Raw genomic sequence first — 16,771 nt, 5'->3', positions numbered from 1 at the left:
TGTTTCGATGCTTCGATGGAGCGATGCGCTCTGTTATCGGGGAGGTGTAAACTGCCGTACGGATTCTCTTTGGCTAGAATGGCAGTAGAAGGAATAAAGGGGGGCGAAGTGTGCCAGGAGTAAGTGCATCCGGCACTTATTGAACACCGTCGCCTTTTAGCAGATAAAAGGCGGGGGGGGGGGGGGGGGCCAGTGCGCAACGAAACACAACAGGTTCCTGAATGTCAGTTTACCGTTCGGAAGGTTACGCTCCCCCTTTCGCGCGACCTAACCCAAACAGACTAATCCACCTCGAGCGATGCGCGCCGTAGAAGAATATCGATCGGTCGTACGTGTGCGTGGGCACGCATAGCCTGTCGTCGCTCCACTGAACTTTTTATTATGATTATGGCAGAAAATCAGCCAATAAAGAGCCCGACGAAGCCTCTTATCTACTAGATGTCCGTCGCAGCGCGGCTGGCAGATCATCACGTGTTCGGGTTTAGCAAACACCGTGCACGGATGAGTCAGAAATGCGATTGTCGAGGGACTCGCGGGAACACTTTCGGGGGAATTAAGTAGGGGGAGTCCACCTAGCGTTGGACGCTTAAGGTTTTCTCTAAGAAGGAAATAATATTAAGCGAATCTCCTTAGATATGCACACGCCACTGAATCGTGTCGAAAGCTAAATGTTGTTTTTATTATCTCCTCTACGGCTTACGCGGAATAACGTGGCGTTTCAAGTATCACAGATATAGCTAGTGGCCGGTATTAGGTGCCGTTTGGCGTTAAGAGAACTCACCCTAAATCAGAACAACTCGAAGATATTTAAACAATGAAGAAGTGAACCCTTGTACCTACACGTTTGTTTGACGTGGAATTAATTGCTCTAACTCCCTGCCACTGTCTTCGTTTCTACTTTACCTTGTAGGCGATATGTGTACTGCTTATCTGCTTAGTTTTACTGGCATAGGATTTTGATGACTCTTAAGATAAGTGGAATAGGTGCGAAAAGAAATTGCGATGTGATTTTCGTTGCGTAGGTCTTAGGATCTGGAGTGCAGTCTAAACTAAAGAGTTCAAAGAATACATAATTCTAACACAAAGAATTGCGGTTTCTTAGTATTATAAAAGCCTTCCGTAATTTCCTCGCCGAATCAGATACAAAGTAACGCCACAATCTACCACATATCTGCCTGGCGAAGGAAACCAGGAAACGTGGAAGAAGCGACGTCGCTATTTTTAATTTCAAAAAATGGATACCCCTTTTCTAATCTCGGTAGTGAGTCAACGATTGCTACTGACTCAATGATAACGGCGCTGCCTCTGTCTCCTTGCGTTCGATGAACGTTAAACGTTCTAACCAGAGGACCTGCAACGTCTGCGAGATACGCATCTCACGGGGGCGGTACTGCGAGAGCCTGCGCTAATTGCACAACGTGCATCGCGGACTTAGCCTCGAGACGAATTCGCGGCGTCTAAACGGATTTCTGTTTCGCGAAGATGGCGGGAAGCTTTAGCTGTCCTCCAACGAAATTTTAAGGTTTAAATTTATGGTGGCGAATCTCAGGTTAGAGTGCGACGCGACAATGAAGCGATCTAGGACCTTGCAGCAAGAGGGGTGCAGCTCCACTTTTTACAGTTTTTGAATCATGACGTGTAATATTAGTACAGAAAATTTTACATCGTTTGGTGTGAATCTGATAAGAAATGAGCGATTAATTACAAATAAATTTTTATAATAATATTAATATTTTATTATAAATTAAATATAATAATATTAATATTATAGAATATTTTTATTATAAATTAAATATAATAATATTAATATTATAGAATATTTTTATTATAAATTAAATTATTATAATAATATTAATATAGAATATTTTTATTATAAATTAAATTATTATAATAATATTAATATTATAGAATATTTTTTCGCCAAAAATAGAAATAAAAACTTATCAACTCAATAACTACTACTTATTCTACGAAAATACATATTTTTCAGTTAGTGTTCTTTTTTTACAGTTAACTCAAAGCAATAATTTTATAAACAGCTTTTTCTAATTTTCTCGAATTTGGTACAGAGGGAGCTGCACCCCTGTTGCTGCAAGTTCCTCAATTACGTTAAGAGATATTAAAAGAAGTAGGTACGCGCAGATGCTAGATACCAAGGTAGAGAGTCCTAGACGAGTTTCGTATCGACCAACAATATTTCTAAGGTCACGTAGCACTCGTTCTGCAAAGTTGTGCAGAAACGTGATTTGCTAATTATTTTAGGCACCGCTAGAAAGCTTCGGTAGCCTCTAGTGCCAAGACGCGAGCGGTTTCGCGCCAAAGAAAAGCACCGCCCATAAACGCGGCGATTTATGCCTTTCGTCGGAACTCGCGCCGCGGGGTGTCGATGCCCCAGATTCAGACGCATCTGTTTAATTACAGTCGCCGAGTCAACAATTACGCGGGGGATCCAGATTGACGAGCAAGCACGCCAATTACGCGAACAATGCCGTTCCCTCCCCCACATTCAGTCGGCGAGGGGACCTCGACGAACCCGCTGTTACATATTTACGCTGGGCGACACGACCTAGGCTACGATTCCGATACAGTTTGCGGGACGGGATTGGTCGGGGCTGACGGAATAATCACGGAAGCGAGGACGGTGCGCACGCTGCGCTTGGACAGCGGGACTAATCCAGTGCTAGGGCACTGATTATGATTAGGGTACTATTTGCAGAGTAAACCTGACTACGGTGTTAGGAGAGCCGTGCTCCAGTGGTCGAGTATTAAATCACCCTCAAATTGAACGTAAGAGTTACCCAATATTAATTATTATTATTATTATTTATTAAACGGGAATCCCCATGGCATTCGTCGAAAGTAAATAGTGTATCACCTGATACACAGGTGGCACTGTTTTAAATTATCAATTATTAGTTAAAACAAGACTGCGTATTATTTCAGATCCAAGAATTACGGTGAATGTCCCAATTTCTGTTAATTTCGTATTTTTCTTATTATTATATGCGTTACGTTTGTACCATAGTTGCAAGAAAATAATTCTAAATTGTTTAAACATTTACGCGAGTGTTGCGCGAGCTTGGGGCAATACATACATCGCTATTTTTCACGAGGAAAAAAAAGTGTCGCAATAAATTTTCTAAAATTGTATGTAACTGTCGCGAACCCAAATTGCTTTCTCCGTCTTATTTACTTCTTACGTGATTTTTAAGAAAATTGTAGGTGCATGCCTTCCATTGGGCACTTATTTTCAATTAATGTATAGATAACCATATATTCGGCAGAATAATTAGTGTCGAGCAGTATAGAGGTAAAAGTTAGAATGGTGCCACTCACCCACAGCTTCTCCGTTCTTCTTTCCGCTGTTGTTTTTATTCTTCTTGTTCTTCGGATAGATGTTGCCGATCTTGCTCTGCCCACAACCCATCCTGCTCTCTTGCAAGCCCGCGACTTCGCTTCCCACTGACTTGCGCGCGGTCTTCAGTCTCCGTCGCGCGTTGGTAACACTCCCAAGATGAGAAGATTGCTCCCTCGCGAGGCGGCCGAGAATCTCTCCCTAAATTCTCATAGAAAAATGCTGGCTACCGCGCCGGCATGAAATATCCTCCACCGTGTCCTGCGCGACACTTTGCCAGCGCAGATTTCTAGCCACCGAAAGAGTTCTTCCCGCACTGGCAATACGTATACTAATCGGACACGCGCCCTAAGCTCGTGGCTGCGGGCCGAGCAAAGATATGTACGGGATACATGAAAACTCTCCAGCCAGCAATTCAGTCTTTTCAGGGACCAGAGAACCGTCCCGTCGCAGGATCTCCGCGGGCAGCTTCTTCCCTTTACAACGAATCCCCCCTCCGATACGTTCACTGACGTCGTCGAAGCAGAGAGGCGACCCTCCCTGATGGTACAATTCGCGGGGAAGGAGGAACAGTCTTTAGAAGGAGAGCACTTCCAACACGGCGCAACAGTGACCTCCCCCCTGGCGCAGGAGGAAACGATCGCAGGGAAGTTGTCGACAGGCCTCGTTTCGCCGTGACTCCCGCGACTTCGTCGTCTCTGGCTACCTGAGCCAAGGCACCCAATCCATTTTGCGTTCCCTGCCTGTTCTACCACCCCATCGTCCACGATCTATCATCTATCCCATGTCCAAAGGGGCCAGCCGGGCATCCTCCCGCTCCGTCGATCTGCGCATTCGTTCCTCAGCCACTGATCGCTGCCCTGAGGAAACTCTCCGCTCGCGAACACCAGAGTCCTCCCCGCTTTACCTACTGACCGAGTCGTTCGAGCCGTCGATCGACCAAGGCTGCTCCATCGTAGGGTGAACAACAGGGAGAAGCTACTTCCTCGGATCCCCGAGCAGAGCTCCCTGGGTAGCGGTGATCAGTTAAGAACACCTGACCTTCGAGGGTCCTCGAAGGAGGCAGAAAGTTAAGGAAGAGGATCGACGTTGCGTGGCAGAGACGAAGCTGACCGGGGGAGGGCTGCAAGAGACGGATTCGTTCGATCCCCCTCAGCCTTCTCCCTCCGTCCCCCTCTCTCCCTCTATCGAGGTGAACGTCTGGCGAGCCAGCGATCGAATTCGACACGATTACACTCGCAGCTGCAAAGGAAAACACGAGATTAGAGCTGTGACCGACGCGGTATCGCCGCGGTAATGAGGCGCGAGCGGGTAATTAGCGACGCGAGCGCAAACACGCCGTGCATTTACTGATAACAGCCGTGTGGTCTGCGGCTGCCAGGAAAATCGAAAGGTGAACGCGCCGTGTTTACGTTCGCTACGAGGAAAACGCCACTGTTTGCCTTCCCCGGACACGTTGACTCTGCTTGCGTACGAGTGTCGGGCATTCGAGGGGAGGGGAATGCTTTCAATGAAAAATGGCGCGCCTCCTTGCCCGCCCAGCGGGAATTAAAATTCAAACACCGCGGCAAGAAGTAACGATGGAGAATCGACCAGGCCGCGGGCAATCAGGGTTCACCCGTGAAAATCCACGGACGCGCGAGCCTTCGTAAACAGTCCGGCGTTATCGCAATTCTTATCGTCGCGATACAGCGCGCCTTTGTAACAAAAATTCTTCTTCCCTCGTCCATCAGCCGCTCTGCCTCGAGAACCAGCCCAGAGCCGCGAGGCAGAATATCGAAATTATCGAATTTCCGACGCCGAGAGAAAGCGACTAAGTTAGATTTCAGTGAATAGACGCGTCGCGCGGTAATTAGAGAAGCGAAGCTCGTCCGACGTGTATCGGATGCTCGAGGGGCACTCGATACCGCGGCGGCGTAAAATTTATACGCCGTCATCCGTTTCCCTGTTTCTCGGTCAATGTCGCCCGCTTCGATTCCCCGCCCTGTACGCGATTAATTAGCGGCCTGCATTGCGTTACCGCGATGCTTCCCACTGGCGAACAACCTCCCACACGCCCGACACCGCACACAATAGCGGCGGGCGGTTAATCGGATTTCGCGTTGCCATTCACTGTAATTACGCCAATGTATAATCGATGCTTATCGATCCCCTACGCGACGACGTTTTCAATTCGACAAGTTGCTACTCGCTCGGCGCGACAACACAGAAGAGATTACCGCCCCTCTATCAGTGCTCTCTGCTTACAGGAGAACGATTAAACAGCAGGCCTGGAAGAATCTGCCAGCGCACGGAGCCCTTCCACCGCCGACGTGTCCCGGCTAAATACAATTACGATCTCTCCCTTTCGCGTTTCGCAGCGGCGACTCGTGCCCTCTATATATCGGCGAAATAGACGACGTTACTGGATCAGCGAGGGCCTCGGCTATGCCCCGAAGCACGCGCTACTATTTTCGTCCGATCTATCGCGGAGCTCGATAATCACGCCCGAAAAACGGGGATCGAACGTGTCGATCCGTAGAGTTCGTTCTCGCCACTCTCGCTGACCACACGCGTGACACTCGCTCGGAAATAAAGGAACGCGAAGCATACGCGAACGCCAAATTCTACTACTGGAGGGGAAGATTGAACGCGATGTCGTTCCCCTGTGGAGGATCACAAAGGGACGTGTTAACCGAAATTCGATTCCAAGTCGACTAACCTCGTTTCTTGCGCAGGAAGGCGAGCGACCTCGGCGATGTCCACCTGTTCACGGCGATCACAAGCGAACGGGGGGGGCTCTTTACTCTATTCTACATACCCGCGCGCGTGTACGTGCATGCACGGCGATCTAATTCGCGTACGAATTCACGGCGAGACGCGAAGGACGAGGAAACACAGACACTCGCACTACGAGGTTCCAGCATCGACTATTCAGCCGGCCGAGGCGCCAGCTGGATATGCGCATGCGCCCTCCCACCGTTACGTCCCACGGCCACGCGCACGGGTGTTGGGCACACAGACGGGGGCCACGCACCAGCGTCGTTGATCTCCTTCACACATGCAAGCGTATTTATACAATTATACATACACCTCGATAGCTGGACTACTACAGTGGAATTTAGTACGATACACATATGTAGAATGCGTATGTGAAGCGTTCACTCACACGAGTATCTAGATCATTCGCGACATAAATAAACTATGTTTAACAAAAGCAACGAATTTAATCCGTTCGCTGCATCGATTCATTAAACATTCGCCCTATTTCGCGAGCGACCACTTAAATCCACAGTGCCAGGCAACTTTTTTAATGTAAAAAGGCAAGTGTACTATGTAATATGAATGTAGAGAATTGAAAGACTGCTTCGACTAGAATTATTCCACCAGCAAGGCAGCAATTTCATTCCCGTTTTAAACAGCGGAGAAGGTTACGGGACGACCTGACGCGTTTTATGAAAACGTGGCCACTGCAGACTCCCGGAGGAGTTAATCTGGCATTCATAGGCAACTCAGGTGAAGGGCGGAGGTGCGAGAGAGCCTCGGGGAGGATTACCAGGATCCCGCGATGACACGACCTTTCGACGGGGATTCCTCGTTTCCATGATTGCGCCGAAAGCTGGCGTTCTCGTAACGGTACACGTGTACCCGCCGGATTAACCGATATTTTTACCAGGTATATTTTTCGCAGCGCGAGCTGGTCGTACCAGCCAAGTGAAATAATTTTGAATTAATCGGGCCGAGTCACGCCGCGCAGTGGGTACATCGTAGTACCTCGCGAGCGTTTTGTTTTTCGGCAAATATTAATGCGTGACGTTAGCGACCGTGCCGGAATATTAAACCGATGGCGCGCAGATGTGGAGAGGAAACAGCCTGTTCATATTTGCTTCGTTTTTATTTAAGAGGATTCCGGAGGGACGTAATACGACTTGGATTCCTGCATTCGATTTACCGCTCTTTCGACGAATCCACCGATGCCTTTGTGTCGGCTGCTGAAAAGAATCGTCGACGCTTGAACGTGACGCGGTGCTCGATCGAAATGCAATTACAGGGAACTTACGTATCGACTATACAAACTGTAAACGCGTGCACACGTTGGCACGGCCGAGTGTGCCTAGGATGACCATGCCATTCGCTTTCTTCGAAACGATCCTTGGGCGGTAATCGTATTTAATGCGATCAACGCAATCTGAGCGCCGATCGCGATCCTTGCAATCGATCCCCGCTGATAGTTCTGTACCATTTCGAAGCTACGACGGCTATCCTCTCGAGTATAGCGCTAGGGAACGCCGCTTTCTACTGGAAGAAAAACGACACTTGTTTACACGAAGAGTCAATTTTTTATTTTTTCTTTCTTTTTCCCATCATTTTTTTTTTTTTGGTTGAATACAATGATCAATCGGTGGTCGCGATTGATTGAATTAAGTATCTCCAATCCTCAGCCACGCTATCCCGTCACAAGACACGCGTAGCCGAAAATCCTGTTAACGGAGAACGCGACGTCCGTCCATCGATCAAATGAAAAAATGCTCGCCCGATCGGTTTTTTCGTGTCGGACCCAGTTTCGGAATTCGAACCTCTCGCGTGACGTTCGGGCTTGCCCCTTTTTTGAAACTCACTCGACAACACACTTTCGGAGCTGTCGAAATCTATCAGCAAGTTCGAATTACCTCCCGTCTCTTGCGCCGAGTAGAACGCCTTTAATTCGAACACTTCGAGGGAGTCGGGTTCTTTAGAACAGCAGAATGCCCCTTTTTCTTTATAGACTGTACATGATTTACGCCGGCGAGTATTCGGGTCGACACGAAAACGCGCTCTATCGCCTGCAATCGCACGGAAACCCTCCTTCTACGTGTACGGTACACACTGTAAGCAATGCACAAAAGGAATGTCGTCAAAGAAAATAGTATTCTAGAGTTCGATAATGACGTACAGGAAGATCGATCGCGAAGGACGTAGAGCGCGGACACCGCGAGCTTTATCTTTACCCTCAGTCGTCCATTTCACATGCTCGATTAAAGATTCAAGTCCTTGTACACATTTCTACTTGCGCTCGATGCTCCTACCGCGAGGGATGCGTTGTCGGCTCCTATCGATGCGTCGGAATTAAAATACACGATGAGGAAAGAGACGGTTCGCGTCGTTAATCGAGGATCACGACGCTCCGCAGAGATTCGGAAGGAGCAGCTTTCCAAATTCTCTGCTGAACGGTGCAATTGCAAAACGACCGTCCCGGGGCGTTGGTTACAAAATAAATCGCTGACAACCGTTAAGAAGAGCTACGCCGCCGAGCTTTGCGCAACACCTCCTCCTTTCTGGCGTGCCTTCGTTTCGTTTTTTTTTTCTTCACATTTTCGTAGCATCGTTAATTACGTTTGAAGAAAGCGTGGTTAACGACGACAAGTGCGTTTGTTCGCCCCGGTTGACGCGCTCGTAGCTACTTTCCATTCCACCCTCCTTCGATTCTCCCTCGTACGCTCCAACGCGCTCTCTCTTAATCAACCCCTGCGCACACGCTTGTACACACAGCACCCTTCTCCGCCTCGATGAGATTTTTTAAAACGCGCCACTAAATTCACTTCTTCCCTCCACTTTTATTCGTCCTTTAGTTGCGACTCATCGCACTTTCATGGATTACACATAAATAAATAAATAATAAATCGGGATGCCGCGTGCTTTAGAAATAAGATCGTCACTCGTTCTAACTAGCGAATTTCGAAGATTTGCTCTTAGGCCACTTGTTTACCCCCCCCTTTAACGCTTTGGGGAAACGTGCTGTCGACTACCGATCTCGAGTCGCAAAAAGATGCGGGCTTTATTAGTGACGCAATATAATAATTCATTTTTCTAATGACGCGACGAAAGACATTCGTTACGTAATCGGTTTCATCGTTGGTCTTTTTTACGCTCGGCAGTCCGTGAAACACGTTTCCCTTGTATTTACTTTGCCGCTCGTCGGGCCGTTATCTGGAGCACGTTTCAGCCATAACAAAAGCTTATGATCGGCACGTGTAACCGGAACCTTCGATGATACGTAACGAGTACATTGGTAATCGGTAGACTCGAAGTGAAGTTCGTGCCCCCTTCCTGCATCGCGAGTCTCGAACGACAGGGTAGAGCTGTAATTATTCGAATATTGAACTAATTCGAATACAAATAATTTCATCGAATATTTGAATTAATCAGGAGCATTTGAATTCTCTGGCATTCGAATATTCGAATGATAAATTCGAATTCTCTGGTATTCGAATACTTATATTATTCAAATATTCGTTACAGCCCTAGTCGAGAACTGAACTTACAAAAGAGGACGTAACGGTACAAATTAATAAATAGTAAAATGCGAGGAACAACGGTCGACTACAATATTAGGAAATGGAAGTTAGTCGATACACAAGAGTTACACAGACTTAGGCCTCGATTCAATTTTCAACTAATGACTCGCTAACGATCGCTACAATTGTAGCCCCCGTATCATTTGTTAAAGTCTTAGAGTCAAAGGCCAAATACACCTATCGCTTTTCACTTCACTTTCGCTTTTCCTTGCCGCTCGGACGCGATGAATCCTTCCGATCCCGTTCGACCGAAACGGATTTCATTATCTCGTAGAAACAGAGTGTGTAAAAAAAAAAAAAAGAAACAATCAGTCAGACGTGACGATTAGCGAGAGAAACAGTTACCAAAGAAGAAGAGAAGTAATCGTAAAATATTAAATGTCGCTATTTCTAAAGAATGCCTACTACCTTCACTTAAAACCTCTCGTCTCTCAATTTTAAAGGCGACGCACAGAGATTCCCGGTAATTCCAATGAAACTTATGTACAATCTAGCGTTAGACTATAAATTATATGTTATAAAAAGGAACAACTGTTGTGTGAGCATATTCAAGACGGTACACGAAGGAAGTAGGTACAAAAATCACTTCGCAAAAATACTTCACAGACGAACGACGGCCCACGCGAATTAAATATCGTTACCCCTATTACTTACTTTAGTTTTTACATCCTTCACAAGGATCCCACAAAAGTAACAGACCTCTATAGCGACGCGCGCGCGTGTATTACGCATGATTTTTATGAATATGCATTCATACACGAGCGATACAACTCGTCAAATGAAAGTCCCTCTCGATAGATAGTAAGTATGCAAAGGTAAAAGCTACACATTCTTCTCGCGAGACACGCGGCTTCGCAAGATCGCTCTCTGTTCGTTCCGCGCTGCTTGCGTTAAGTGTTACAATTCACATTCTACATCGAGCAAACAGTCGCGACGCAGTGCAGTCGGAAAGAATTACATAGATTGTTCGTAGCTAGGTTTATTATGATTCCCTCTTCTTCCATTTCCTTCTCTAAAATTCGTTAAATATTCGATTCGCGGAAATCGCGTCAGACTCATTGCTTCGGGCGATACTTTCTCTCTATATGTTCCCACCGGAAGGGTAAAAGGAGAATGCTCCGAACTGGAAGTTCACTGGAGTTTTTGGCGATGCACAGGTGTATACAAAGTCGTCCGATTGCAGCTGCGTCCTGTTCAGGTTCGGCTCGGACGCCGATCTCGTGATTTTCGGTAGCCCGCGCGAAAGGCCCTCTAGACTGGCTAAGATCTGGCGGAATATTGGTCTCTCCTCCCTGGAGAACTTGATGCAATCCTCTGTGAGTCTCCTCAGTGCTTTTGGCGTATCCGAACGCAATTTGTTCAGGTCGGGGCGCAGGTTCCCGCGCCCAACCATGAACAGTATTTGATCCTTGTTGTTAACATGGGAATACGGTAGCTGACCAGACAGCAATTCGAATAAAACAACGCCGAACGCGTAGACATCGGACTGGAAGCTGTACGGATTTTCCTCTTGCATTCGTATCACTTCTGGCGCCATCCAAAGTATAGATCCAGTTGGCTGATGGAATTGCTGGGAGCCGGACCACCTAGTTTTGGCTGTGGCTAAACCGAAGTCCCCAATCTTTACAGTGAGGTCCTCGTGCAGAAATATATTGTTACTCTTCAAGTCCCGATGAATGATATTCTTTGCGTGCAGGTAGTCCATACCCTGCGCCGTTTGCCTTCCAATCTCGATCAACGTGAACAGATCGAACTTGGTTTCAAATACGTGCAAATGTTTATACAACGAGGAGCCCTCGCACCACTGAGTAACAATTGCCAGCTGCGGCTTGCTAACGCATCCCATAAACAACAGAATATTTACGTGCCGCGTTTTGCGCAAAACTGCGACTTCGTTTTTGAACGCTTGTAACTGGGCAGCAGTGGGTATCTTCACGTTTAGCATCTTCGCAGCCACGGGTCCGTGCCAGTGAGCCTTGTACACCGTTCCAAATGAGCCTGATCCAATGCGAGCAGCGAATAAGATCTCATCCGCTGGAATTTCCCAATCTTCTATAGATTCTCTAGGTGCCAGCAGATTTTTAGAGGACTCATCGGCTGATCTTGCTCTAGGTCGCTTTGGCCTTAAAGTACTGGTGGGACTGGCCTGCGTCGACTGGCTGTACTTTGTGGGGCTACTACCTGGCGACACTGCGGTTTGATTTATACCGACCGGGCGACCTAAGCTCTGAGATCTACTGTACTCGTCTAGATTCGCAGAGTCTCCGCTTGGTTTCACCATATTAAAGCAAACATTAGGCGCAGAGCTGGAGCGATCCTGTTGCCCCAAGGAACGTGGATGCCTTTGATTCCTCGAGGGAGCCAGAGACGGGGACATGCTTCTGCTTAAACTGTAATCAGAAGGAAGTTGCAAAATCCCGGTAGTACTTTCAAGATTGTGCGCAAGCAATGCTTTGTAGTAAGCATCCTGCATGCGTACTTGATGACACAGGGCGGGTACTCCACCTGCGCACCTTTGGTGGAATCTATAATTGCACGATCTGCAGTAAAATCCCTGAAAGAGAAGCTTTCTACAGCACTCGCAGAACGCCAGCGAGAAGAAAGTCTTGCGCACAAAGTTGTGCGAGATGGAAGTAGTTATGGGAAACTTGTCCAAGATCTCCACCGATATTTCATCGCAATTGAGTAAAGAGATATCTGTGTCCCAAGAAGTAAGATACTTTGAGTTATCCGCGCCCAAGCTGTACACGACACACATTTGCGTGGTTAAGTTCCTCAACTTCATCGCCTTGGCGAGCGCGTCTCTTAGAGATAGTCCTTCGCGTACCTGCACGCTTGTACGCTGTTGATTAGGCAGGTACGCCCTGAGCAAAGATCTCATAGGAATTCTGTGCCCTCTAGGAGTGGTGCTGGCTTCGCGAGATTCGCTCTCCGATATGGAGGCGCTGCTGGACACTCTTCCAGCGTTCAACATTTCGTTGAGCTTCTGCTCCTTGGACTCTAGATCGTGCAACTTACTGGTCAGCTCCTGGTACTCGTTCAGGTATATAGAGGGTGGATGTTGGAATCCGGCGAAGCGATTGTTCAGAGCGTCAATGTTCTGGCGAGTAACGTGTATCACATTTTGGATATTTCTCAGCTCGTACCTTAGAGGATCTGTGTCCAGGTAACCGTCCTCGGAGTCGCTGAGCTCCCCGGAGTCGGGGCCACTGCCCCGTGACGAGGACATGGCTATCCGTGCAGGTGAGCGCGACGGCTTTTTCCTCTGTCGGCGGCGACGACCAGATGACAGCGTCGAGGACGAGGGGGACGGCGACCTGGCTGCCGCAACCTCGAACCTACGACACGAGAACTCCGTGTACGCGTTCTCACGGATCGCCGTGCAATACCTCTGCTCGCCGATCACGGCCATCTTCTTGCTCCGTCGGGCAGCATCCTGGGCCGCTGCTGCTGCGCCCCGGAACACCTTGGTAGCCTCGGCGCTACCGGTCGCCGCCGAATTTTTCTCCCCGGCCTTGCCACGGCTTTCACCACGCCGCTCGTCGCCGTTCCCTCACCTCTCACGCCACTCGCGGACGCGTCCTCGCACACCTCTTCTCTCCTTTTCTTTTCCTTCCTTTATACACACACGCGCGCACCTCCTTCTCCCTCTCTCTCTCTCTCTCTCCCTCTCTGCCTCACGTCGCTCTGCCTCCTTCTTTCTTCTTCTTACGCCAGCCGCCGAATCGAACCTACTTTCCGATGCGCGACTTCACAGCAAACGCCGTCCGTCTTTCCCTGGGCAGCACCGTTCTCGCCCAATCGAGCGAATCTGCACGCGACCGTAACGTCGCGTCCACCGTCTTCCTTATCGCTTTCCGTTCGAGCGCGATCTGCCCCGTAATCGGGCACGAAACTCTTTCCTTTCTATCCTTCCTGCCTGAACCCCCCTCGACGCTTCTTCTCTGCAGCCCTACCGAAAGAAAACTGGCACGAGCGATGCGGGAGCCGAGGGGCTATGTTTCTTGCGCCAGTGCTGCCAACCATTCCGCCCCCTCCAACTCATTTTCTTCCTCTTCCTCCGTTTGAATTCTACCTGTTCGCTCCGTGCACGTTTCTTTTACAAACTTTACACTGTAATGCCATTCTTCCATCATTTTTCAACAATTCCTCTACTAACTTTCGAGAACTGCGATTCGTCTCCCACACAGATACCGTGAACTTCGTTAACATTGCTCCGCCGAATTTAACGCGACCAAAACAACGTACTATAGTAATTATAATTACTCTCGCGGCTAATATCTTGAGTCTTCGATATTCAAACAAACAGATACATACATATTTCGTTGTTTTCTAGACAAGGAGGGAAATTTGATGGGGCAGGTGTAGTTTGTTATGTAATTATCACTTCGTTTTGGGAACCTTTTCCCCTTGGAAGGTACGTTTCGGTTCGTATTTTCGTGGTGTGGATATGTTCTGAATTTAATCACTTTAGACATTACTTTTTGATTTGCTTTGATATTTATTAATATCCTCTTATGGACCTTCGATCACTTTGCTCCGTTGTCAGTGAAAACGATGCGCCGAAAGCTCTCTTTGCACTCTCCTTGACGTACGGCCGTTTAGAGTATGGCTCTATAATTCAAGTTCAATTTTTCTGTAAACACAGCTACTACTCGCGTTGCGTTTCTGACGTCACTGCAGACGTGCTTTGACGTCAGCAGCGTACGGTCCGGTTACCTAGGCAACAGAGGTCTATCGTAATTGGTCCAACGCTTGCGTACGTACTCGTTACGCATATACCCGGCGGCGGCTAAAAAAAAAGTATTCGAAACATCCAAGGATGACTCTGGATCGGTAAGATTGATTCCCTCGATACCGTCCGATTATCTCGTGACTTCGTACATTAATTTACTCGCAGGTCTAATCTCCGGCTTGAATTATCACACCGATAATGTTCGACTTTATATTATGACCGCTAGACTTTGCACTTGCTCATTGCTCGGAAAAGAAAATGGTAGTTGGTAAAGTTGCTCTCGTAACAGGTGTGTACTTCAAACAGAAGCGAGCGGAACAAGAAACGATCGAGACCACCGTTGCACGTACAGTAATGATACTTACGCGGTGTTTTAATTGTAGGCGCGGCAAGCGGTATCGGCAGAGAAGTATGCCGTATTTTGGCCAGGCAAGGAGCGAAAGTTGTCGCAGCTGATCGGAATTTAAAGGCTGCTCAAGAAACAGTTCAGTCTTTGAATGGTTCGAACATAAAGGATTATTCATATTTCCCGTTATTGTGTTCTTTAATCGATGTATAATTCTGCGATTTCTCGTAGACTCTGAACACCTGGCGGTGAGTATAGAAGTCTCAGATTCAGAGAGCATCAAGGAGGCATTCCAAAATGTGAGAACCAAGTTTTCAAAGCCTCCCACGATCATAGTCAATTCTGCAGGCATCACTCGCGATCAGTTTCTATTGAAACTCGGCGATGATGACTTTGACCAAGTACTCAATGTGAACTTGAAGGGAACGTTCCTTGTAATGAGAACTGCGGTCCAGGAAATGATCGCTGCGGATGTAAGCAATGGTGGTTCGATCATTAATATAAGCTCTATTACTGCTAAAATGGGAAACATGGGGCAAGCTAACTATGCTGCCTCGAAAGCTGGTGTAATAGCCCTCGCAAAGACTGCTTCCATTGAATTTGGACAGTAAGTATTAGAACTATAACTAACAATACATAGCAATGCTAGAACTTCATAGAGTACACTGTGATTACAGATTCGGGGTCCGTGTTAATACAGTTCTACCAGGATTTATAGAGACTCCTATGACAGAGGTTGTACCCGATAACGTGAAGCACATCTTCACGAAAAGAATACCTCTCCGTAGAATGGGAAAGCCGGAGGAAGTGGCAGAAGTTATAGCATTTTTGGGGTCGAGCAAGAGCTCCTACGTCAATGGAGCGTCTATCGATGTTACAGGGGGGATGTATTGATACTCTTTTATGGGGGTACAGAAATGCGCTCGATATATGAGCGATTACAGTACTCAAAATATATATTTTCGAACCAAGTACATCACTTTTTCTTTCCCTTCAGCTTCTTCGAATGCTTGTGAGCTTTATGATGCAGCTTCTTCTTTTCCTCTATGATCTGCTTATATTTACGTTTATTGTATTTAGAAAACTCGGCATCAGCCATAAGTTCGTCCACGATTGTTTTCTTGCGCTCTTTCTTCGTCAAACGTCCCGAATAATATTCCAGCGGCGAATCAACAACTTTACCAATCTGGAAATATTTCGGCAGAACCTTGAGATCGTTCTTCTTATAGAAGTGCTTCGGGTCTAACGCGGACCTCATTTGTAGGACTTGGAGGTCGTGTCTGATCTCGGGTGTCATCTCGGGAGGTCGCATGTTAAACCAATCTTTGCCCTTGGTTAAGGCACGCTCCTTGCGTCTCTTGAGTCTCGACTGTCTCTTGCTCTCTTCGTAAGGTGGCACAGCTTCCAGCTGCTCGAAACCAGGCTTTATAACGCTGCTCTGAAGTACCTTGTCCACTGCCGTCAATTCCTTTGTCAGACGAGCTACGTTTGGCGCAGGCCCCTTTCGTTTCTTCCGCGTATCTGCCCAGCCCATATCCCTCTCGAATTCTTCAAGATCGAGGTCTTCAGTTCCGTCGCGCTTCGTCTTCTTCTTTGGCCCGTCATTCCCAATTAGATGGTTCTCTACGCTGAAGACGTTCAACACCTGTGTGCCTGCTCGATCAATGTAAACATAAGGAACATTAGAACGCTGTCAAGTGTTTCCAACCTCGACGAACGACAGAATGGAGGACGGAGTCAATTACCAGTATTTTCAAAGTCCAAATCATCGTCGTCGCTTTCTATCAAGCGATCTCTCGTCGCCAACTCCGCTTCGCCTTTCGTGTCAATTATTATATCCATTATTCCAACGAATTACCAACTGTTTACTTCCTTAAACACTACACGCCCCAGGTTTGGTTATGTTCTACGGTGTTCTACAGCATAGACCATATATGGCCATATGTACTTGTAGACACGGAGCAGTGAAGCAAAGATAACCCGGAAAAATACACGCGGGCAAAAGATAATTCAAAATGGTG

At 47.5% G+C, this 16,771-nt stretch overlaps 4 protein-coding genes across 4 annotated transcripts in view; 1 reads left to right on the top strand and 3 right to left on the bottom strand.

Annotated features, from left to right (window-relative positions):
* The window catches only part of Tow (target of wingless), a 34,242-nt gene extending 27,968 nt beyond the window's left edge, over positions 1-6,274 (bottom strand). The window contains exons 1-2 of the mRNA XM_076817696.1: positions 6,057-6,274; positions 3,337-4,597 (exon numbers count right to left, since the gene is read on the bottom strand). Of these exons, the coding sequence (XP_076673811.1) occupies positions 3,337-3,427 (91 nt within the window). The 5' untranslated portion in view covers positions 3,428-4,597; positions 6,057-6,274. The remainder of the gene's footprint in view (positions 1-3,336; positions 4,598-6,056) is intronic.
* A 2,807-nt stretch (positions 6,275-9,081) lies between these two features.
* On the bottom strand, positions 9,082-13,809 carry Raf (serine/threonine kinase raf oncogene). The gene has a single exon (XM_076817613.1). It carries the CDS (start codon positions 13,079-13,081, stop codon positions 10,751-10,753), a length of 2,331 nt encoding a protein of 776 aa, XP_076673728.1. The 5' UTR covers positions 13,082-13,809; the 3' UTR covers positions 9,082-10,750.
* Positions 13,810-14,511: 702 nt separating this feature from the next.
* On the top strand, positions 14,512-15,827 carry LOC143371970 ((3R)-3-hydroxyacyl-CoA dehydrogenase). The gene is made up of 4 exons (XM_076817711.1): positions 14,512-14,693; positions 14,788-14,904; positions 14,982-15,357; positions 15,428-15,827. Exons 1-4 carry the CDS (start codon positions 14,663-14,665, stop codon positions 15,642-15,644), a joined length of 741 nt encoding a protein of 246 aa, XP_076673826.1. The 5' UTR covers positions 14,512-14,662; the 3' UTR covers positions 15,645-15,827.
* On the bottom strand, positions 15,689-16,660 carry LOC143371969 (deoxynucleotidyltransferase terminal-interacting protein 2). The gene is made up of 2 exons (XM_076817710.1): positions 16,496-16,660; positions 15,689-16,403 (listed from the first exon to the last, which is right to left on the bottom strand). Exons 1-2 carry the CDS (start codon positions 16,590-16,592, stop codon positions 15,727-15,729), a joined length of 774 nt encoding a protein of 257 aa, XP_076673825.1. The 5' UTR covers positions 16,593-16,660; the 3' UTR covers positions 15,689-15,726.
* Positions 16,661-16,771: the final 111 nt, after the last annotated feature.

This window comes from Andrena cerasifolii, chromosome 8, assembly GCF_050908995.1.
Source record: "Andrena cerasifolii isolate SP2316 chromosome 8, iyAndCera1_principal, whole genome shotgun sequence".
Classification (NCBI taxonomy): domain Eukaryota; kingdom Metazoa; phylum Arthropoda; class Insecta; order Hymenoptera; family Andrenidae; genus Andrena; species Andrena cerasifolii.
Note: the sequence above shows the minus strand (reverse complement) of the source record. Positions and strands in the feature narration are given on the sequence as shown.